The sequence below is a fragment of the Pocillopora verrucosa genome, chromosome 9 (genome assembly GCF_036669915.1).
Source record: "Pocillopora verrucosa isolate sample1 chromosome 9, ASM3666991v2, whole genome shotgun sequence".
NCBI classification, from domain to species: Eukaryota; Metazoa; Cnidaria; class Anthozoa; order Scleractinia; family Pocilloporidae; genus Pocillopora; species Pocillopora verrucosa.
In genome coordinates this window covers 16,808,485-16,831,872 of record NC_089320.1, presented here as the reverse complement: position 1 = coordinate 16,831,872, position 23,388 = coordinate 16,808,485, and the positions used below count along the sequence as shown (strand labels likewise).

The 23,388-nt window shown below is 40.3% G+C and overlaps 1 protein-coding gene across 3 annotated transcripts; it reads right to left on the bottom strand.

Moving 5' to 3' along the window:
• Nucleotides 1–519: 519 nt before the first annotated feature.
• Nucleotides 520–23,150, bottom strand: LOC131779224 (transient receptor potential cation channel subfamily M member-like 2). 3 transcript variants are annotated; one of them, XM_059095762.2, is made up of 34 exons: nt 23,037–23,150; nt 22,840–22,960; nt 20,507–20,595; nt 19,900–20,062; nt 19,440–19,604; nt 18,336–18,536; nt 17,758–17,929; nt 17,066–17,243; nt 16,377–16,518; nt 15,664–15,733; nt 15,181–15,281; nt 14,290–14,424; nt 13,740–13,793; nt 12,915–13,016; nt 11,924–12,183; nt 11,180–11,408; nt 10,875–11,083; nt 10,241–10,385; nt 9,630–9,758; nt 8,849–9,097; nt 8,505–8,685; nt 7,887–8,019; nt 7,511–7,722; nt 7,028–7,160; nt 5,774–6,006; nt 5,512–5,604; nt 4,884–5,053; nt 3,926–4,011; nt 3,522–3,623; nt 3,030–3,116; nt 2,699–2,804; nt 2,201–2,347; nt 1,209–1,322; nt 520–1,013 (listed from the first exon to the last, which is right to left on the bottom strand). In XM_059095762.2, the coding sequence occupies exons 2-34, from the start codon at nt 22,939–22,941 to the stop codon at nt 906–908; spliced, it is 4,800 nt and encodes a 1,599-aa protein (XP_058951745.2). In that variant the 5' UTR covers nt 22,942–22,960; nt 23,037–23,150; the 3' UTR covers nt 520–905. The 3 variants fall into 3 exon arrangements, with proteins under 3 accessions (XP_058951745.2, XP_058951751.2, XP_058951739.2); XM_059095768.2 differs by having other exon boundaries at nt 23,041–23,140; XM_059095756.2 differs by having other exon boundaries at nt 22,840–23,107.
• Nucleotides 23,151–23,388: the final 238 nt, after the last annotated feature.

The window sequence follows — 23,388 nt, the reverse complement described above, 5'->3', positions numbered from 1 at the left end:
GAAGGGAACTAGCATTTTTGGGCAAAAATTTATGATGCAAAATTATAGCTGAAGAGAATTTTGTTCCCTCCTCAAGATAACTTTAGAGGAATCGAAACAACCCCGCTAATGCCCTGATTGCCCTAAGTCTGTCTGCTCATTTTCACTTGGTAGGAGAGATCGTAACCGGCTAGAGGGAAGGAAGATATGAAAAAAAGTATAACATGTTGGCAATATTTCTCCTGTTGACTTCCTTCAAGTGCTTGGACAAACAAGGGCTTCCAAAAAAAATCTGATTAATTTAGAAAATTATTCTGTTTCTCCTATGATACATTCAAAAACGTCTTGTTGAAATAATGAAAACTCTATTCAGGCATGTGTACCCACAGCCTATTAAAAAAAATTAAATTTTTGGACATGAAATTCTAAGCAGATTTCGTCGACAACAAAGTGCTCTTTACCCAGGCTCCCAGTGACTGCCGGCTACACTAATGTGCTCAGAATCAGGGCATAAGATTAGGCGTCAACTAAAAAAAAAAATTAAGATTCAAGGAGATGTAGGCCGAGTATGCTTTGAGGTTAGAATCTCAAGCTAAACTCTTTTTATTTTTTCAATGAGACTAATAAATTCTTCTACTTTGTCATAGTCACTGGCGATGATATAAAGAATAGTAACAGAAAAATTAAGATCCTATCGTAGAGTAGTATAACTTAGTTTTCTATACAGGTCACTCGAACTCTTCTGTTTGCTATTTATCTTCGTCTACAATCATCAAATGGTCTCCATTTTCTCTCAGCACCGAAAAAATGGCCAAAGCTAGCTATGGTTCGATGGCCATGGATGGTTCCCTACAATCTACGGCTACACTTTCCTGATAAAATATATCATCTTTTGCAATCCTCAACCAGACAACCAGTTCCAATGTTTAAAAATTTGCCATTCCCAACGCGGCCACTCTGCTCAAAACATGCACATGACTGTCATGAATGTTAGTGTGACTGCTGACCTCTTGCCAGCATATACTGGATTCAACCTAAAAGATGAGTGCAAATATTACAAAAACAAAATTAGAGTTGTTATCGTGAATCTTTGACTCTCTCTTTTACATAATAAATTGTAAGTATCGATAAGTCGTCTCTTCCTTACTTTAAGGCCAAGCGGTAGAATGAAACCTATTCGAAAAAGACTGAAGTTCCTGTTCGATCAGTCTTGTATCATTTGCATATACCTCAAATTCGATGTCACCCAGCATTTCCCTCTTGTTGTCATGGAAATGCATTGCCGTTGTTTCCAACCAAGCGTTATCTGTATTTTTGACGTCATCGACGTATCCTCTGTAGACCTACAATTTCACGGGTTGAACAAAGTGATAATAAGTGATATGACAAAAGATATTCCATGTGCTGTTAGAAAACTGAAGTTAAGGGTGGTAATATTAGTCACAACAAAGCCGACCCATTTATTTTTGTGTACCAGATGAGGAGTCAAGGTACCCAAAGAAAAACGTATTTCGCAAGATCTTCGATAATCAAACTCCTCAATTGATATTTCAATCATTAAATTGTCTTTCCATACCCTGGCAAGGAACGAAATGGGGACAGAAGCGTAAGGCAATCACTCTAATGGATTATGGGTTTTATTTCCAATACTAGTATCATCTTTTTTCGTTGCAAAAGTCAATAACACTTAAATTGAAGTCAAGACAGCACATGATGCCCTCTTGCTGAGGTGTACTGCATTCATGTTTCACGTTCTTTTTAGATTAACGTTTCACACCCTTACATTGATACTCATATTCTCCACACTTTTCTTGTTACATTTCTTATGGTACTGATGGGGAGAATTTGATTGACAATCAGACGTTTCTTGAATTTGTGATCATTTCCTTTATTCTCATGACCTATATATATTTGATTTAAGGGTGATACTGTAAGGAGAAATTAGAAGCCAGTCACTCTTAGGAGTTAAAGGATTAAACACAGTTGATTTTCGTCATCCTCATTAAAATGTTTGACACATTTATTTGCCCCGTCTTGATGTCAACACATTTCCAGAACTTGAAAGGTGTCAGGGTACTTTGTCAACTGTGAGAAAACGACTTAAGACCAATTATTGAAAACTAGCAGCTACCTTTCTTTTTCTATTATAAATTTGATGATACATTATATTGAGGAAGCTATAGCTAATACCCCTTAAAGACCGTCGCATAATGAAACATACCTCGGCAGCATTTTGAACTATCGTATCTATACATTTGTCCAAGTTTTCCTTTCCCTCTTTGATATCAGACTTGACACTCGCAAGAATTTTGTTGGTAAAAATCTTTTTCAAAGTGCACAACGCTGAGTCGCCAGCTTCCAACAGTTCCTGAAAATGTTAGGCAATCCAATACGATTAAAATGATGTAGGAATTGAAAAAAAGCTGGAGAGAGGCGAAGAAAGAGAAAGAAAAGCTGCCCACTATTCGAGAAATACCATAACAGGGGGCCAATGAGTAGACGAAGTAAACAAATGTAGACAGCATGTAAAGCGCCGGAAAACCCTGTTGACCAGATCGCTATTGGTTTTAATTTTTTATTTGATTGGTTGAGAAAGAGGCTTGGTTTTGGTGACCAATAGGAATATGTAGAAATTAAGTATGAATGCAATGGCGGATTACTTTCGACTCCAAAATATACATTGCGCGTATGTGTTCTCGTAAGTTTCAGAAAATCATACCCCGGGTATTTCCCATTCCAAGCTGTCTAGGTTTTTATTTGCCACGAATTCCAGAACATTTTTCTTTTGCTTTCGTAGGACTTGACCATCTTCGCCGATCTTCCATCTGAAAATGGGAGAAGGTAGAGGAATAACGAAACTTAGAATTTAATCTGAACTTAGTGCAGCACTTGGAAATTTACCTGTCCTTTGGAAATGGCAATGATTGTTTCAAACAGAAATCGTTCCGTCAGTAATTTACTCCGTCAATAGCGCGGGCAGAACGACGCGCAACAAGGCGAAATAAGCGGAAAACGTTGGTGCAGAACGGCAGAGATTTAACATGGCCCACCTTGTAACAACAACATGAACTGCATGGTTAGGTCCCCAGCGACCAAACAAGCCACGTCCTGCGATGCCTGTCCTCCCCATCGGATTTCTATTCAACAAAATATAGCTTAAAAGTAAAGAAAACTAACACTGAATATTCATCATTTATGAAACCAGTCTGTAAGGTGTATGCGCATCTGAAAGTAGAGCTATTGTCCTTATCTGTAGTTTGCGGGCAGGACCTCATTACAAGAGCTGCAAGGCGCGCGTTTCTCCGAGGCGAGTCGGGAAAAGGTTTTCCGTGGATCTGGCTCAGTGCCAGACCCCTTGAAGATCTCTCAGCCCTTGCAGGCCTCATTCTTTCCCGTAGCGAAGAAACGCTCGTGCTGAATCGCTGATCACGAGAGTCTGCACGCAAACTACGCCATTTGATGGTCTGCAATCATCGGATTCGTTTTAATTCTAAAACATAAAAACAAACAAAAAAACAGACAAAAGTGCCTAAGAAAAACACCTTGGCAATCGATTCACCACGTCAATCAGTCCTGTGTGACTTCTTCTGTTGATTCCTTGGTCCTCAAAGTTAAACAAGATAGCTGTAGTCGCGTCATTTGGGCTAAAAATACAAACAAATAATTAAGCATTATCCAGGACAGGTAAAGAAAAATGAAAACGAGCGCAAAAGCAACTAGATTGACTAGACAGATCGCAGCGTAAATCGCACGTGGTTATTTCTTTGTTGCTCTGAGGGCATTTAAGAGTGAAGCAGCTTGAGATGAAAAATTCAAAGATGCTAGACCTCATTGGTTGTTTTTTTGTCCGCGCAAGCTTGCTAGAAAGAGTTACGAGAGAGGAGTCGTGAATTCTGGGTAAATTTCTTGTATTTTCTTGTGACCCCTGCTAGATTTTTTTACTCACTCTAGTATGTCGGGATCGGCCCAGGCTGGCATGGCTTCCACTTCCTGTGCGGTATATAACGGCGGATCGTAGCCTGGGAACGACTCCTACAAGCAAAAAAAAAAAAAAGAAGTTGCATTTTAATTTTACTTTCATTATTGTTATCTTCTTCTTGACCAAAAGTATCTTAAATTGGCTTTTTTCACCGCAAGATAAACCTGCTTAGTATTCCCTACGCCCTCTTTCTTCTTCAAGAAACCCAAAGTTGTATTCGGACACTCAGCAAACAGAACCACAGACTGTGATTTACAAACCCAAGGAAAATGAATTTCTGGCAATCTGATAGTTTTTATGCAGCGCTGTATTACACTACCAAAGTCCTCTTGTTATATCTCACATCTTTTAGCCTAATCTCTCTCTTCTTCCGTAGCTTTTAATTTTACACAGTGAAGACACGGTCTCTCCAAAAGCGGTCCAGTTCAATTCGGTTCATAAAATCGATTTCTTTCAAACTTAATCATGAATCTGTCTACGTGTAAACGTAATTGAAACGACCTCATTTTTTCGAAATATTTCAAAAAGATTTCTTCCGTGGGAAAATCGCTTCAGTGCTTAAAGGCCCATTTTTAACAGCGTTAATTATCAAAAATAGCACGAATTTCCGCGCTCGTCTTCTCACAAAACTCTTGTTTGAACAATAGCTTTTTTGCTTCGCATTATTAGATCGATCCTTGGTGAGAACAAATCACGTAGGTTTTTCTTTTTTAACGGTTTTTCCCACTGAAAATTATTTTTCAGTCTGACACCTACTCTGAAATAAACTTTACTACCATACAGTAACAATATTTCCGATTGCTCAGGTACCAAACATTTATCGCACAACTCTGAGAAAAACCCTTACAATGTCTTGCAAGTACAGGCACGGTTTATCCTTGGTAAGGAACTGATTATCTTAATTATCACATAGCCAATTACATACCTGCCAGTCAACGAGAAAGTCCGGCACAGGATATCGCTGTTGGTTACTCTTTGGATATGGTGAATGTCTCGAATGCACGTGCGTCACTTTCTCGTGTGCTTCATGTTTAAGAGCTTTCTTTGCACGTGCGGCAGCAGTTGAGAGACGTCGTCGAGTAAATTTAAATCCCTCTGTTTGAATCGAATTTCAGATGAACAATCTAAGTTTGAGTAGAAGTGACAGTTCTCATCGTGTTGACAGGTAACAATGAGGCGAAAGAGCAGGGGATTGTAGAGTTCAAAACAATTTCATGTATGAATACCACAAGTCCTTAAACAAGTCACCGAGTTCGCAAATACACGCCTTTGTTGATTTTTCTCAGATCGAATCAATTTTTGGGTGGATAAGAATGGACCACGAGGAGCAAATACATCGCAACTCCTAGACTTTTATTCCTTTGGATATGCCTTTTATGGGGAGCATGCGAACTCATAACGGATTTTCGCTGCATGTATCCAACGCGTATAGCTGTTAAGGGCTAAGCGTTAAGAGTAGGTACATTTGTAGGGCTGTCTGATTGAGAACCCACCAACATTCTAACAAAATTTCCAACACAATCGGGAAGTTATAATAACCGAGAGAAACCTACCTTTCATCAGAGGGGAGGACGGCTCAATCTTGCCATTCGTGCGTGGTCCGTCATAAGAGAACCTTTGTGAAAGAGGCTTGTGTCCACCTACACCTGTAATGAATCCCATGGGGTCAATGTACGGTATAAAGTAAAGTCACCCCACGAGCCTCTTCATCTATCTAACTTCACTATATTCTCTTCAAATAGGGGATGAGAGGGGCCTCGGGAACTAGGTTGTTTATGTACGACAAATTGTCCATGTGACCAGAATACATTTTACCTGCAATTTCGACTGCTGACAACGATACAGTTCGCCCGGACCGCGCATTACGATTATTCTCGTCGTTTGTCAATGCCCCTGGTTCTGGTGCCAGTATCTCTAAAATTCTGTTCATCCCTTTTTCCAGTTTGTTAAGGCGTTTACTTAGGGAGTCGGCAGACTTTTTCCCGCTGTGAAACTGACAAATGGAATCTTTGTACATATCTTGAAGTTGACTCGAAATAGCCTCCATTCTGAAATTTGATGACAGATCCTTGTATGGGAAATGTGTTTCATGACACATTGTATTGTCTGTAGCTTACACTACGGCTAAATCGGACAGCTAGTATGGTTGCAGTCTCCGATCGGACAGTCTGTCAATAAATTAACCCACCAGTCAAGTTAGTCAGTCAGTCCGTCATTCGTTCAGTCAAACAATCAGTCCGTCAGTCATGTCGACCAGTCAGTCAACCAATCAACTAGTCAGTCATTCAGTCAGTCTGTCGGCCAGTTAGTGAGTCAATCGGTCAGTTAGCCAGTCTGTCAGTCAGCCAGCCAACTAGAAGGACAACGAGTCAGGTTGTAAATCAGTCAGGCAGTAACTTAGTCAAACAAACGGGCAGTGAGACAGTCACTCAGCCATTCAGCGAGTCAAACAGTCAGTCAGTTAACCAGTCATTCAGTCGGTCGACCAGTCAACCAGTCAGTCATTCTGTCGGTTCGTCAGTCCGTCAGTCCGTCAGTCGTCAGTCCGTCAGTCCGTCCGTCCGTCCGTCAGTCAGCCGGTCAGTTAGTCATCCAACCAGGATGACAGCGAGTCAATTCGTCAATCAGTCAGTCAGTAACGCAGTCAGACAGTGTGTTTGTCAACCAGCGATCAGTCTGTCAGTCAGTCAGCCAGTCAGTAAGCCATCCAGCCGACAGGAATGCGAATCAATTCGTCAGTCAGTAACTTAGTCAGTCTGGTAATCAGTGAGTCAGTCATTCAGCGAGTTAACCAGCCATTCAATCATTCAGTTAGTCAGTCATCAAACTAGTCTGTCACTCAGTCAGCCGGTCATCAGAGAGTCTATCAGTCAATCAACCAGTCCGCCAGTACGACAGTCGGCCAGGTAGCTGCCAGTCAGCCGATGACAGCTAGTCAGTCTGGCCGTCAGTCAATCAGTCAGTCAGTCAATCGGTCCGTCCCTTCATCCGTCTGTCCTACTATTTGCAGTAAAGAAGCTTACAATCAGAAACTTACTTTTATTTATCAGTCCTAGTAATAAAATGTACCTGTCGCCCATAACCCTCATTTGCTCTTCCTGAGTGGCGTGGAGCAAAGTATCTTTCTCTCTAAGGTAGCTATCCACACATCGTTCTTCAAACATCATCAACTTCTGAAGATCGTTGGTTTCTAGGAAAAGCTCTGCCACAGAGAACAAAAACTCTGTTAGGCTGGACAAAAAACATTTTAGCAAAAATGTTATAGCATAGGAAAATATTTATTGAAACAAAACCAGAATAAAAATGAAGGTCTGTTGGTAGATCAAAACAGGAGGATGAGAAACATCTTTCTCATTCTTCGCACAGGATACTTTTCGACTTTTTCTAACCCTTCAGTATAAAGGACATTATGGAATACACGGCCTAGCATATCCCTGTAGCTCAGCTGTGAGAAATCAGAACAGGCTGAGCTTCGAATCGTCACAGGGGTACTTAAACTTTTCTCTGTTTTGTTTATTAAAATATTATTTCATTCACAAAGAGAAGCCATACTTAGTCCGTAACTAGACTCTTCCTGGTTTCTCTTGCCTCGTCCCAGACAGTTTTTCAACCAGTGGTATAAGCCCCTTAGAGCATGGATCACGTGATTAAAGATGATAAAAGGTGGAACTAACACTGGTCTCTGCGAATACTCCATGACCAAGTAATACCGCTGAAACTTCCAAATCTGATTTGCGTTTGCCTGTACGCTAGAGAACGTGTTGCTGTCGAGAACAGGAAAGAAACTTATATATGAAACAATTTTTTAAGACAATTTCCTTCCCACAAAGATGTAATACCAATACGGTAAGTGTCTTAGCCCTAGGCGGCAAAATAAACATATTTAGTTTACAATTAATGTCTACGAAAACGATTCCACAACACGTACTTGAAAATGGCGATGAGAAGATTCAGAAGGAGAATATTGGCAACCAGAAGATAAAACGCCATGATAAATACCACGATCGTGTCGCCATGTTCATCTTTTCTTGGAGTGCCAAATACAGTCTCTGTCGGGCTTACTAGAACGAAATTTTAAATAGAGTAATAATTAGCTTAATGATGACTGTGACTCTCATCTTTAACATCCTTTCTCAAAAATCTTGTTTCCGCGATCTATCATCCTCATTAAATGAACTTGACACTTGTCTAACTCTTGCAATATTTGATACATCAATTGCTTGCCACACTAGGATGCTGTTACTTTTTGTTATAAATATTTTAGCTTTTTGAGCGGCGAGTGTTAACCAAAAAGAAAAAAATTTTTATTACAGATGCGAATAAGTAGGGAAATCTCCTCAGGGAGATAAATTTGAGATTTTTTTCTTGAGAAAAACTCGATCGTTTGAAGAAATACATTTCATTATGAATTAACCATTAACAATAGAAGGAGGTTTTAAATGTTGCAATTAAGATCAAGCGTCCTGACCAATTAGTATGGTGCGGATAAGTGACGGCTCTACACTACTCGGTTATTATCGTTCTTTTTAAAGACAGATTTTCTTACTCGTATCTGGTGCATCCACAAAAAACAACTCCCCATAAACCTGGAAGTAAGGTCTGAAGAACACTCTAGACACCATGGACCAGGAAGCTGTCTCGTTTGGGTACAAGATGGCTTGTTGGGCGACTCCATAAGCCAGGAGGAATATCACCATGATCAAGAGGAAGTACAGCATATCCACGGTCTATAAATAGGAAGGATAAATACGATGAATGATTAATGCAAGGCTTTTATTGCGCGCAGGGTAAAGCGAATTCTTCTCTCTTGGAGAGAATTTGCTATCCCCTTCTCGTCCGAAATGAATGGGAAAGTTGAACAAAGACCTATGAATAATATTTTGGTATTACCATTCTCCCAATCATGACCACATAAGGTCCGAGGTGTTTGCTGACAGAAAATATGTCCAATAGGCGAATAATCCATAGCATCACATCGAGGCAGTATACCACGTGACCAGCACTGCGTGTGGTTGGGTGAAGCCTGAGCCCAAGTCCAATGAAAAACGAAACGACTGCAAAACCATCAAGGAGATTCCATTTACTGGACGCCCAGTCTTTTAATTTGCTTCCAAATGTTGGTGGCTCAGAATGAAGTATCTGACAAAAATGAAGAAAGTATAGGCTTAAAAAGTTTCTCAGATGTTTCCATTTTCTTCATTAAGCACCATGAAATCACTCAACATATATACCCTTTATCTGCAAAGATCAGATGAGTTATTTCCCCATGTAGTTGCTATAAAATTAAGAGAATTAAGTGTTATATCAAGATAACACCATCCAAGTTTGCCTTTTCCTCTCAGCCGTTTGCTTAAAAATGGTGCAGTGTTAATGGAAGAAGAAGCACATTTACCGCAGTCTGGAATTCACCGTTTGTTGTCACCATGAGCATATAAACTTTTTATATCGATGACATCTTCTACTTTAGTTTCACTTATTATTCACATCAATAAAGATATATGGGCATTTTATACAAGAAAATCAAACCTTTCACGATAATTACATTCAAGGTAGTTATTTTGCTGTCTAACCACGTAAAGGATCAGCACTGAGAAAACGTGCAATTCTATAGAATCAACTTCAGGTCATCAGTATGTTTAGATCTTTGTTTATCAACTTATTTTTGAATTACCTGTCTGATTTCTTCCGTACATAGTGTACAAACAAAAATGATAAGCACCATTTCACTGATGGAAGGAATTTTGTCAGCTTTTACGAGGATAACAAAACTAAACAGCATCAAGAACGCCATATAAGCGAACTGCAAAAAAAGAAAAGAAAGTACAGAGAACGAAACTCACTGTCAGAAAAATCGGACTACTGGCAAGTATACATCAAAGGGCCCTTAGCCATGACTAAAATGGAGCATAAGTTTGCAAACTGCTAACGTAGCGTTATCGTTCAATAAATCAATCATCTGTGTCACTCTTCGGTCAGTGAGTGAATTACGTTTTCGCAATAATCAAGATCACGGCCGAGTAGAACTGCCTCAATTTTAAATATAAACATAGTTCTAACTGTGTCATTGTTTCCATTGAAGAAAGGCAAGGGATCAGAGGGGGAAGCTCCCAATCCAGGCCTTAGTGTTAGTTTCATGATGGCGAACAACTTAGCATGCAACGATTGCGAAAAAGACCTATACGCTCCATCAACTAACAAAAAAAAACCTCTTTAAATGCATGTTTGTCCCTTCTGTTTCCTAATTTTTACTTATACCCATCACCACTCCACGATGCAGCTTACCGCGTTAGACCAAAACTTAGTAACAGGTGCTTTGTAGAACTCTAAGATCTTCCTCGCCCATCGCAGTTTCACCACACGAGTCTCTTGTCTACACTTATGGTACGTGGATACCCAGAGCAACTCACGTGACTTCGAAGAGAGCACACTAGGAGTTTAAGAAAAAACATTTTATCCATTATTTATCGCAACAGTGAAACAAAAACACCTATTTTTTAATATAGGCGTTCATTGCTTTTTACGAAATTAAGTCATTATAAGATTATGCGCCAATCTGCATTTTGGTAATCAGTAGGCGTCTGCAGCGACTATCACAACGATCCAATCTTACTCTTCGAACGAAAAACCGTTTTTCAGGCTTTAAGACACAAAGGTGAAATTTACGAAAGACTGATCGCGGAAAAAATATCACGCAGAGCAACAATGAAGCCATTAGGAAACAGTAAAAGAAAAATCTGTGATAAATAGCAACTGTCATAAGAACCTGGGCCCAGCGCATGCTCTCTGGCCATGAGTGGGTTAAGATATATCTGCAGCGCGTCCTTTAACTTTAAATGTTACGATCAGGAATAAAAGTCGAAAACGGCCGGTGTGGAGTTTCAAACTCAGAAGAAAAGAGGTGCTTAGTTGGCATTACCTCATTTCTAGTGCCCTCCCATCGTCCGTTATTGCTCGGCTTCTTCTGTAGCTTAGGTTTTCTTCATCGTCTTGAACCTCATCGCATTCGCCCTCCTCAGCTAACTCTTGTTCATGTTCTTCCATTGTAACGGGCATGGACGATAGCTCCTGTTTTGTTTTGAACTCCAGCAAAAATATCGTCGGAGGTATGAGGATTCCAAGCATTGTCTGACGGCACAAAAGAACAGGGATGAGGACATCGCACCAACCTGGAATGCGCTGTTTTTATAGATAACTTTCACGCGCATAGCCAAAGTTCCTTACCTTGATAGAAGACCTGTGCGTATTCTTCATGGCTCCTGTCCATATATCAGTGAGAAGAGCCTGGCAACTACTGTGTGCTAGAAATTCTTCGTGTTCGATGGCGACAGCAAGTGAAAGACATGTCTGTCCACCCCAGTTCTCTAGGTGATATGTCAGGAGCTGTTGGGTAAGCTCTTCATTTTCTTGAAAACATTTATCTAACAAACCCAGTGCCAGTCGTTTGAATTCTCTGAAAGCATAAATTGATAGGAATAAACTCTTCGACATTAATATACATAGGAGGGCAACATTTTTCTTAACAGTCCTTATGGAGAAAGGCTGTACCCCTCCCAAAAAGGAGTGGTACAGCCACGCCTGTCCTTTCCTCTGAAAATAACATTTCCTGTATGAGGCATGATACTCTACATTATTTAATAAAAAAGGATAATTGGATAATTTAATTCAAGATTTTGTTGGCTTAGGAATCATGGGGAATGAGCCATTATAACATGCACACGCATGAAGACGAGTTAAAAAGGAAGTGTTTTTTGTGCATTGTAAAATTACGTTTGTTCTTAAAAAATAAAGTTGGGAAGATTGATCCATATTTTGAGGCGTATTTAATTGGCGCTCGTTGGATATTGTGGCCAACTCGGCACTACGGGCTTCGTTGGCCATTCATCGTCTCATATCCAACGCGCGCTCGTGGAAACATTGTAAATTACACTATAGTATCATTACAAACCAATCAACGGACAGACTTACTCCACATGCGCATTAAGTGCATCAGTGATGTCAGCGTATGCGTCATCACGTTCAGTAACCTTGGCCATGCCGTTGAACATTTTTCCCGCCACCAGCGCCCGCGCCAGATGCTCATCACCACACTCCCACATGAAGAGCGCCATTTTTCGCATATTGCATAGCACAGACCACAACAGCAGCTCGCTATAAGGGTAATTCACGTGAGCTATGTTGTCTGTGTGTCCTCTGACAAACATCATTTGGTTAGAAATGTCAAGACCCTTTGAAGGCAATAAAGCGTTTGAAGTAGAAACATACGAAGTAAGAACAAACAAGCGAGACTTCGAACGAAAATACCCGAGGAAGGGTAGGTGCTTAATAAGTAGTTTTCAAACACGCTCTGTCCCATGATGAAAATCCTTTCCCCTTTAACACCAATATATAACCACTTTTGTTTCCTTTCCAAAGAGAATGATACATTTTTCACATTCCCACAATAAAACACCAGACTACGAACATTCTCTCCCTAAGTTTCAAAGTAGCTCTATTGCATGATTCAGAGCAACAATCACTAGTAAATATTTTCGTAGAACGAATACTTGCAGAGAGCGGCTTTCGCTGAGTATTGCAAAGTCAATCCAAGTTATCACGGTAGCCAATCAGAGCGAAGGAAAATATCACCAGGACGACTCAAAGTGAAAAAACGCATACAGCCCGAAACACGGGTATACGCGGGTGACCAAGTGACGATCGGTTTTACCTTTGATTCCGAATGGTGCAGAGGCTAACGTTAGTTTCCTGGTAAGACCAATCACAAACCGTAATAAACCAAAAGCAGAGCGATCCCAGATTACTATGATCGAGACACCACGCCTAATCTCTCGTTACTTCCTTTTAATATGTGAGTAAAAGTTTTAGTATTCCATAATTACATTTTACCCAGTTACTTTTAGCATGAAAGTGTATCGCTTTCAGAAGGAACATGGCTCATAGAATCGAAGTGGACAAATACCTTTGTTATAGCGTTCTTCTCTCTGTGTCCTTTGTAAGCTATTCCTAATAGTCGCCGAATAACATTGTCAACATCGGACAAGTCAAAATGATCAGTGTCGATCTAAGGAGTATAGGTTAAAACGAAAAGTTTAATTTTACAAAAAAACTGTTTATTCTGTCAAATTTTTAGTCTTTGATCCCAGCCATGTTTTGCCTATTTCAAAGAACTGCTGAATAGAACTTGTATACCGAATAAAACACAGTGGTCAGACGTAAGGCATGCGCAAAGGGATTTATTTTGGCCAGCCCCGCGCCAATTACACGCGCAAAATTTCTAAGGATACATAAGAATCAACTGCTGTCAAACCAAATATGCAGAAAAGCACTGTAAATCTGAAAAGGTTAATTTGTAGGGATATGGAATTCTCGACACTTCCAGAGCACAAAGCTTATCCAATTACGGGTTTTTTGCTGATTTTCCATTTTTTTTAACTTCACTAAAATTTTGCACGCGACTTACACCGCGACTTACTCGCTTGTGTGGATGTTTATAATACAACCTGGTTTTGACACCCTGAAAGCCCGTCACAACGTTTACATATGCGCAGACGTTTGACCACTGTGTTACCGAGTCATGCCCAAAGCAAACCTCTGATCTATAGCCCACGGATGACATTTTGGTCTTAAAAGAGCGTCGCAGAGAGTCGTCAAAGTAACATTATTTTGGTTTATAACACATAAATCTGTTGTTAAAATGGAAATTCCAATTAAAGGTTTCCTTTAAAAAATTAGTCGAGGCCGAAAAGACAACACATTTGCTGCAGTTTACAGAACCTTTCCTCACCTTTCCATTCCCGATCAGTTGTCTCAACACAGCATTGGATGACGACCTCCATCTCTGGAAAATAATTAAGCAAAGAATGTACAGAAATAACAAGCCTTTTTGCGTAAATATGCTTTGTCGACAATCCTTCTTTGCAGCACCTGTTAAAGTGCGGTATAGAGTGCACACTCAGTCCTTGGATGGTTTTAAGCCAGCACGAGTGTGGCAGGCGTCGCCAACAAAAAACGTTCAAAACAAAATCCTAGGCTCAGTTCAGGTCTTAGTAATCAGTGACGATGAGAGAGAGAAATTTCTGAAAAGGCTTTTCATTAGAGGACTTGAGCACAGAAGTCAGTTGACAGAAAGATCTGAAACTAGCATGATGAAAAAAAAGTTGGAAAGGTCCTCGGTGAGGAGAGGAGGAGATTCTCCACAGTATGACAAGTTGTTTTTATCATAGGTTATCAGTTTTTCTTGGCAAAGGAATTGCTAAATGGCACCCAGTCCCCCCACCCCTTTCCCAGCAAATCGCATCTCAAAGCCCTCTGTGTTAAACTTGTTTGCTAGTTACCGCCTTGTATAACTCCTCCAGCCGAGTTGTTGTCAAGAATCTGCTCATACTGACGCCATTCTCCAAGAGAAGTTTGACAAACTCGACACGGTTGTTGACTAAGGCATCCATCATTGCATCCTCCAAAGATTTCATCTAGAAATAATGGAAAGTTCGCTCTAGCAGTGTGTAAGAAAAGTTAAGAAAAAATGTTGAGGATAACGATGCAGGACCTCGTCAAGGATGCCCTCCATTCGGGGGATGAGAGCGCATCTTTTTTGCACGTGAACGCAGTGTGATAATATGGAGGGGCGTCCCACCTCTTATCTAGGTATGATATTACAAAATGTAAAATGTTTAGTGCTATTTAAGCGCCGAAAAAAATTCTTCATAGACTGAAGTTCATTTGTTTGCAGGATACAAATGGTCTGTTTTGTCATTTATAGTTCGGCATAAGTGAATCATTGAACTAGATCGAGACTCTATTGGTCAACAATTCAATTTTTCAATCTCGTTTCGCACATAATACTTTATTGAATGGTATCTCGCATCTTATACTTTTCTTTTTTTTTTCGCTTATTTGTAATGGAATTAGAAAAGAATGAAAATCAAACTCTCTGGATGAGCGAATCAGACGAAATTCGAAAACTGCCCTTTATCACCCTCTGCCAAATACTGCGATGTACACCGCAATTTTTTTACATTTATCGGTATCCTAACCCACGGAATTGCAGAGAGAGCACGAAAGAAGTTTGTTAATCACTCGCTGTCGGCTCGATATCCCTTCTTTTGAAGTCACACTTAGCGTTTGAGTTTTCTGAAGGTTTAAGGGTATCATAAATAATAGGTTTTACACCGATAAGAACGAGTGCTCAAGACATCTTTGTTATCTATATATATTAACAGACATACCTTCCATTTTTGGTCTTCTTTGAAGATCTCAGTACTGGCGATATCGGCCCGGTTCCATATTAAGGCCAAACTCAACTGGTCAGCGGCAGACGCATGTTGAGCTGCAAATGCATTACGTTAACATAGCCTTCAAGTACACAAGTAAAAGGGCCATACCAGGCAGAATTTACAAAAAACCCGAAAAGTTCAAAGCAATTTCTAAAAGGAATTAAGGTGGAGTTTTCGAAGCTTAGATGATTATCTATACTTCATTATATTTCAAGTTTTACCAAGAATGTTGCTTGTGTTTCAAACAGCTTGAAAGCACCAACCGAAAGCCGAACCAACCTCTGCAAATGCGCAGTGACGTTAGTTTACCTTGTTCACAAATTTCAATATGACAAGTAAAGGGAATGGATTCTTCAAGAAGGTCTCACTCCAATTCCCATCCTTCCTATGTCATTTTTATACCTGATAAGATACCTGGTCTCCCTCTGAACAAACCTTTGAGTAAAGCCTTAAGTATGGCTATGTCAATGTCAATCCCATCCTCGTCCATGCGAAATATTGTAATCTGCAACAAATGAAAGGAATAGAGATACCGAGTTTCGGTCACGTGCACATTTTAAAGATTCTCATATTCTAAATATTGTATTCCCTTGTGATATCCCTAAGGTTAAGGAACACCTATAGATCTGCAGAACCAATAAAATGTGGATTTGAGGTGTCTTTGACTGCCGTTAAATTTCAATCGTTCCAGCCCTTACGTTAAGTTAATATTATCAGCTCGGTTGATAATACCAAATTATCTTATTAGACTCTCCCAACGACGCAGCACCACAGTTTCTTTAGAAACTTACCCCCTTTACGCTACTCTTCCTAGACGACGCGGTAGTCTTGCGGCTAGTGCATATGACTCCTGGTTCTAGTTGTTTGAAAGGCGCCACGCTAGTTAGGATCCAGGATTCATTTCTCAACATTGTCATGCATTTTCTTAAAGCAATAGCCGCGAAAGTTACAGCGAAAATTTTTGTGGGTCTTTTACCTAATACACCGTACGACATGAAGAAAGACAGCAAAATTGATGTTTGAAAACTGTTTGCAAAGCTACAAAACTACGATTGAAAACTAGCTTTAACCCTAGGGCAGCTAAACTGTCTTTTGAATGACCAAGCCCAGATCGAAAGGCTTTGTCTCTGTCACTCTTTATGACTTACATATCTCTTATTTCCCACGCATTTGAGCACGTCATGATAAAGAGCAGTGCACTTCTCCTCGTTGCACTCTGGGAAGGCTTTCTGGATCTTCATACGAAGTTGTTGATGTTCAACCACTTCAGACATGTCCTCCATATCAGTTCTGTCGAGAATAAGGGATGATAAGTTTTTTTTCCTCAGAAATGGTGGTATTTCACCATTTGAGTCCACCTTAAGATATAAAGGGTGTTTTCTCATATTTTGGGTTTGTTAATTTTAGCTTTGTTCGAAAGGGAATATCAGATCGAGCTACCAGCCCCTCCTCAGCCACAAGCAGGACTCGTTATAAAACTCTTCAAATATGTCGTCGTGCTCTCTGACAAACAACACTCCATTTAGAACTATTACATGTGTTAAGATCGTGATTCAGCGAGATAATTATGGAGTTTTCTGTAGTTTCATATAACAAATCAACAAAATGTTTCAGTAGTCTGAAAAAGTACTAAAAAATATTGCTAAATTTCTGGCTGGTATCACCACTTCAAGGATGGATCTAGGAAATTTTGATGGGGTGTCCAAAATTTTGGTCTGATTGATAGGGGGGGTCCAAACCCCCCGTACCTACACTCCTCATCCGCAACTTCTCTCAAACCACTTTGACTCTATACATTTCCTATACGAAAGTAGACCAATCGAACTCTAATACGCACCCGTCATTCGAAGTGACAATCCCATGAGCATGCGCTAAGATGTCAGCAGCTCGTCCGCTGCCCTCGGCAATGACGACGGGCACGGCTGGGTTGCTCGTGACAGATTCCAACACTGTTTGAATGGTGTTTGGTCCTCCCTCGAGAACGAGAAGAACCACCGGGATTCCGTGAGATTTACCTGAAAACATTAAAAAAAGCAGTGGTATTAGCCATGTCCCAGACAAAACTAATGCCAGAATATGACACATTTCTAGCTCCCTCGATAAAGCATAAGAGCGCGAGAGAAGGAAAAAACATGATTAAGAGTTCCTCGCAGAATTTAACCAGTGGCCTACGGTGCAAAGGTTGGAAGTTCTACCACAGATCATTTGCACCTGAATTTAATCCGTCGTTCGTGATATTTAGAGTTAATTTTTTAGCCTTACAAAACTACAAAGAATTTGATGGTACGATAGAAAAAACGAAACAAACAAAATTAAACTAGGGATAAACGATGGTGTTAAGGCTGGAGAAGATTTTAAACATGGATTGAGAACTACTGATACGTAAACTGCGACTAGTTCTTTTTATCCCTTGGAGTATTTGGGCATACGATTATAACACATCAGTGACTCTCGCCTGTATATACTATGTCACGTGAGAAACTAATACAGGACAATGGCAGCTAGGTAACATTTCAAAAACAAACTCACTTTTTGCAATTTTTTTTGTTGTTATACAATTCTGAAGACTTGCCCGGAAAGGGATTTCTCCTCCATACTTTCCCACCGTCCCATCGTCTACCAGGATGAAGTGCGAATGGTTGTTATCGAGACACGCTCCCTCTGACAGTAGGCTAGGAGTCATGTGATACGTGACAACTCCCTGTGAGCAAAAAGAAAACCGCTCTATTGTGGTCAGTGCGCATGCATTAGCTTCTCGTGGATTTTAAGTTTTTACCTTTTGAGGAGAGAAAACTGAGCAGTGGTTAACCTGCGATATCCCAGGATGGGCTCCAAACCTGGTCGGGTCATTTAATATTGTTCCTTGACGAGAATCTTTAGACACTTAATTTCAGTATGCCACTGCCAACCGTTGAGTAGCCATGACTACAAGCAGAAGATGGGCTCCTGGTCACAAAGATCAGCAAAACTTAGGAGAGGGAGTGCAGAAACAAACGATGTATTGTACAGAAACTGGAAAAAACTCCAAAGCTGCTCTTCCTTTCTCTCATAGGAGTTTCAGTAAAAAGTGAGAGCTGTTTGGTTTAGGCCAAGAAGAAGAGTCCTACCTGGCTGTTGATCAAATCCTCTCTGTGATCCACAATCCCCCAGGTAGCGATACCTATAAGATGAAGCTGAGATGCTTTGTCTTTCGACAGCAGTGCCCCACGTGACATGACTGTGTGACCTTTTACTGCTTCCCCAACGTGACGCATCACGCCAGTGTTTGTTCCACCTGTGATGATCCATGCACCTGTGGTCTGGGCTGCCTGTGGAACATTATTAGCAACTGTCAAATGATTTGTCCGTAATATAAGCAACCACTAAAGTTGCTGAAAAAAACTAATAAGACAGAAAACTCAGTAGTAGAGTATGTAAAGAAAAGTAGTAAAATGATTTGAAACAGGTATTAAAATTCAGTTTGTCGACTATGAGAGGACTAACCGGCAGTATACAAAGGCCATTTTGATCAAAATAAGATATTACAATAGAGAGAAAACGCTCAAATCGAGCTCTCTCCCACCTCCCCCCCCCCCGGCCATTTTGATCAAAATAAGATATTACAATAGAAAGAAAACGTTCAAATCGAGCTCTCTCCCACCTTCCCCCCCCCCCCCAAAAAAAAAAACAACAACAACAACATGGCGTTGCTCCTCTCCCGAGCTTTCTAATGCTCAAGGGCCCGGTCATCCTACTTTTCTCGCTTTATTATTGCAAGTAAAATAAATTAAATTAAGATGATGAGGTTTGAGCTCCTCGTCAAAATAATTTTATGAAGAATGAAAGGCTTTATTCATCTCTCACGAACGTAGGAGAAAGCAAATTTCTGAGGCCCTAGCCCCACCCTCCCCCTCTCCTCGCGAATTGGAAGCTCACGAAGGTAGGTAAAAGCAAAAGTTCTGAGTCCCTAGCCCCACCCCTCCCCTCTCCTCGCGAATTGGTGGCTCACGAAGTTAGGAAAAAGCAAAAGTTCCGAGTCCTTAGCCCCACCCTCCCCCTCTCCTCGCTGGTTAGTAGCTCACGAAGGTAGGAAAAAGCAAAAGTTCCGAGCCCCTATGCTTGGTTCATATGTGACACACAAAGATTGCTTTTAACATTGCTTATCCGAGGGGTTGGCAGAACGCTCGTCACATTTGAAAACAAAGAATAACACTTTACTCCAAAAAAAATACCTTCAGCAATCCTTGCCGTAACACGTACTTTAACTTGGGATGTAGAACAAAGTTCTTAGCTCCGCCGGTGACAGAGATGAGCAGTTTGGGCAAATCTAGTCTCCATTCTTCTCTCAAGAGGCAAAGAATCTTCTCTGGATCAGTGTCATGAGCGATACGAATAAACTATCAAAAGAAATCAAGAAAATTTGAAGATAAATATTTTACGGATGGTTGTATTTTATCCTGTTGAAAAGCGCACTTTGTGAGCTTAGGGGTTTACGGAATACCTTCCTTGATAATATAGTTGTACAGAGCTTGCTTCAGCTGAGTGGTCAATCTGCTTTCCAAACCTGTGCTGTATCTGGCTATGAAGTACACAACGGTTCGTGAATGCCAATTTTTTCTGAGTTCTCCAAATATCCCGCGTGGCCTTATCACATCATAAAACCTGTGCTCTATTGCTTGATTAAACACTGACCTTAGCTCTGCTTGCTAACCCAGCTCCTGTGAATTCCACTTCACCATAAGCGTTCGTTGGTTGTTCTTCTGTATGGCTTGTCACACTCCACTTCACATCACCGCCTGGAATCCCGCGGGTAGCCCCACCTTGATGATCTTTGTCCAGACGACCGCAGCAGCAACTATAGAGACGAAAATTTATGTAACGATACTCGCGGCTGATGGCGCACAACTCCTTTGAAGGATCGGTTTAGAAACTGTTATGAAACTATGTTGCAACCGCTCAAAGGCTTTCTTACGGTATATACTGCACTGACGTAATGTATAGATTTAGCCAAGCCCAAAAGCTCGCATTTTTTTTCCCCGCGCACAACGCCTTGCCCCGGCCAGGACTAGAACCCGGGTCGTCCGACTCGGATCCCAGTGCACTGACCACTGGACTACTGAACAAAGCCGTGGCGTTGGCGTGCCCGCGGTACAGTTGACCACGCATGTTAAAAGTAGCACCTTGTACGGTCGTACGGCCGTACATCCAATTTTTTTTCGGCTTGATGGGTTATTAATATTTTGTATAATTATGGGGCTACGCTCTGCGAGTTCCGCTATTATGCTGTTGTGTTACTTACCGTCTTGTCTCCTTCCCCGAGGGAATAAATTGAACGCAAGATCTTTTCTTAAATGTTCTGTAAATCCAGGAGTCTTTTCTATGTGGAGGCTGTTACAAGTTGAAAAAAAGAGAGTTAAAGTTAAATCATTATGAATTGTTTTAAGAAACTATTTACCACTGGAAATAAGATGCAGAAGATACGTGTCTAAAATGTGAGATGCATCTGAGATCATCTTTTGAGATGAAACTTAAACGCCCGAAAACAAAACAAATTTATAAACTGCAGGTCATTTGACAAGGCAAAACAAGATGGCGTGGTTTACTAGATTCCCATGTAAAGTATTGAAGTTTACACCGGCGAGACTGGTAGACCTGTGCAGGTTAAAGAGCATGACAGAGATATTCGACTTCGCTATAACAACATCAACAGGGACAGTAGACAAGAAATCACACAAGCATGGATGCCGAAGATCGCCAAGACTCATTAGCTGGAGGGCCGCGCTAAAGAGTACCGCGGAGGGAACGTCTCGTGGAAATGCACCAATTGCAGCTGTGGAATTCCAACCATTAACATCAGAGCAGAAAGGTTGATTAAAGCGACGCGCACCTTTACATCGCATGAAAAATACTCGCACGAGGATGAGATGAATTATGCCGGCATAATTTTGTGCATAATGCTGTAGCCAGAACATCGAGCATAATGCAGGCATAATGACTAAAACTTCTTAAAAATTCTCTTGATGATAGAAACGAAGGAGGAAGGTTGAAACAACAACAACAACAACAAGGGCTTTTAAAAGCTATTAGTCTGAATTATCAAATTAAGCGTCAAGAGAAGTTTTGAGTATAATTTCGGCATAATACCTTGTTTTCAGGGTGACGATCATCTGCACAATGCTCAAATTTCATAACATAATTTTCGTGACCCTAACATGCATCACGCAATGTTATGATTTACATCCAAAGTGATTACATCGTGAGACAGACGATTGCAATTCATGTGAAAATGAATTCACGAAAACGATTGATCACAACACAGCACAGTGTTTACGATATTAAAAATGATGATAGATTGATTGGATCAGTTGTAATGATAAAAATCAGATGAAGAAAGCAATTTTTAGGTCAAAATAACTTAATGAACTTAAAAAAATTACCAAATCTATGAAAATTGGGAAAACACTCCTACAAACCTTTTGAAACCTTTCAGTCAAAAAGTCTCTCCAATACTGAAAGCTCTCCATAAGATAATTGTGCCTTGATACGTATCTAATACGAGTTTTCCAATTAAATTGGCATCGATTGGGAGAGTAGATTGTTAAGGTTGTTATGTGTTTTTTTCCATCAATCGCATGAAAACTCACGTGAAAGTTAATGAATAATTTTGTTGACATAATTTTTCCTTTGTGTAATATTGTGTAATCGTTTTAAGTGATTCACAATTATAACTTCCTAAACATGTAAGACAACAAATTGATCAGAGGCCATTCGATTTATTTTTTCCTGGTTTTGGGGAGGAATTTTAATTCTGACAAATCTTCAGGTTCTTCCGTCATTTCTTCCGTTTCATATGCGAATATTTCTGTAAAGCAGATTCATCGCATCGAAAAACTAGGCACAAGCTTTGCCAAAGTTTCGCACGAAATCCGTGAACTGTGCCTCGTAGAGATGACAATTGGAAAGTAATCACAATTAAAACGTCTTTGAAATGGCAGATTTAAAAAAAACAAAACGACAGATCGAGTCGAAGGTAACATGATAATGTCATTTCTAAGCAAAACAATCGACACTATCGCAGCAGAACATTGCATCATTAGCTGAAATCTAATTCAGCGGCTAAATGCTCTGTATCGGCTGAAAACTACAGCCATGAAAGACTGCACTCTACAAAAAAACAAGCCTCGGAGAGGGACGAAAAGAGTTTCGTCTTTGCTCTATGCTTTGCCCGGGCAAATCATTAGAGGGTAAATATTTTCCGGCCCGTAACAACTGAGTACTAACAATGAGACCTCAGCGACCGCAACTGATAAACAGATACAACAGCAATTACCTTAAAATGATCAATATTCAGACGATAAAACTCAAACTCTTAACCACGCAATATGTACGATAATTTTGCGATTCGTTGCTGACTGAAAATAAGTTTGCCGCTTCGCTAATTAAACTTGCAAATAAGTAAGTAATTCATCGGCCGATCGAAAAGCTGAACAAACACACATAATTCATTCTACTTGTAGCTTCAAGAGAAATGTAAACACTAGCCTTCGAGAAAATACACATTATATTTTATAAATCAGCGCTGATGAATCAAGTTAAGATTATGAAATGCTTGTTTAACTGAGTCATACTTGCCTTCATTGATGGTTTTGATTTATCTTTCGGTCCATACTGTACAGAGACACCTTCTGAGCACGTGAGTCTCCCAACGTTCCTGTCCATGCCAAGTGATGCCATTTGACTTGGTAATAATCAACTGAAAGTATTCGTGAATAATCAAATATCTTAATTCTAAACAACTCTTAACCAACCATGAATTGACGACATCGCACCTACGACGTTAAATTGTGGAATGTTTAACAAGTTGTCCGTCTTCGTGGAACGAACGGAAGTCTTTCGTTTCAGTCCGTTATTCTGTATTCTGACCAGAATCCAGTCATGTCAAGATGTCACGCTAAGTAAATCATGTTTTATTCAGCGGGGGAGATTTAAGAACAAAAACTACTAGCTTTCAGCCGCTCTAATTAGCTTAATGGTATTGGCTCCATTAAATCTCAGGAAGGATGAACCTCACTGCATTTCCTTGTATATTTCCTATTTTGATTTCATCTTTCGTTCGTAGCCAAAATGTATATGGGCTAGGAAACAAAAATGATGTCTAACGTTCCGGATCACTGCGGACTG

What these genes read in the sequence shown, in the direction of transcription:
- LOC131779224 (XM_059095762.2), bottom strand. Translation starts at nt 22,941, where the DNA reads ATGGCATCACTTGGCATGGACAGGAACGTTGGGAGACTCACGTGCTCA. An exon ending in AACAAAAAAAATTGCAAAAA is followed by an intron (nt 17,244 to 17,757) that starts GTGAGTTTGTTT and finishes TAATGTTTTCAG; the next exon opens with GTAAATCTCACGGAATCCCG. An exon ending in GTGGTGAATCGATTGCCAAG is followed by an intron (nt 3,117 to 3,521) that starts GTGTTTTTCTTA and finishes TTTGTTGAATAG; the next exon opens with AAATCCGATGGGGAGGACAG.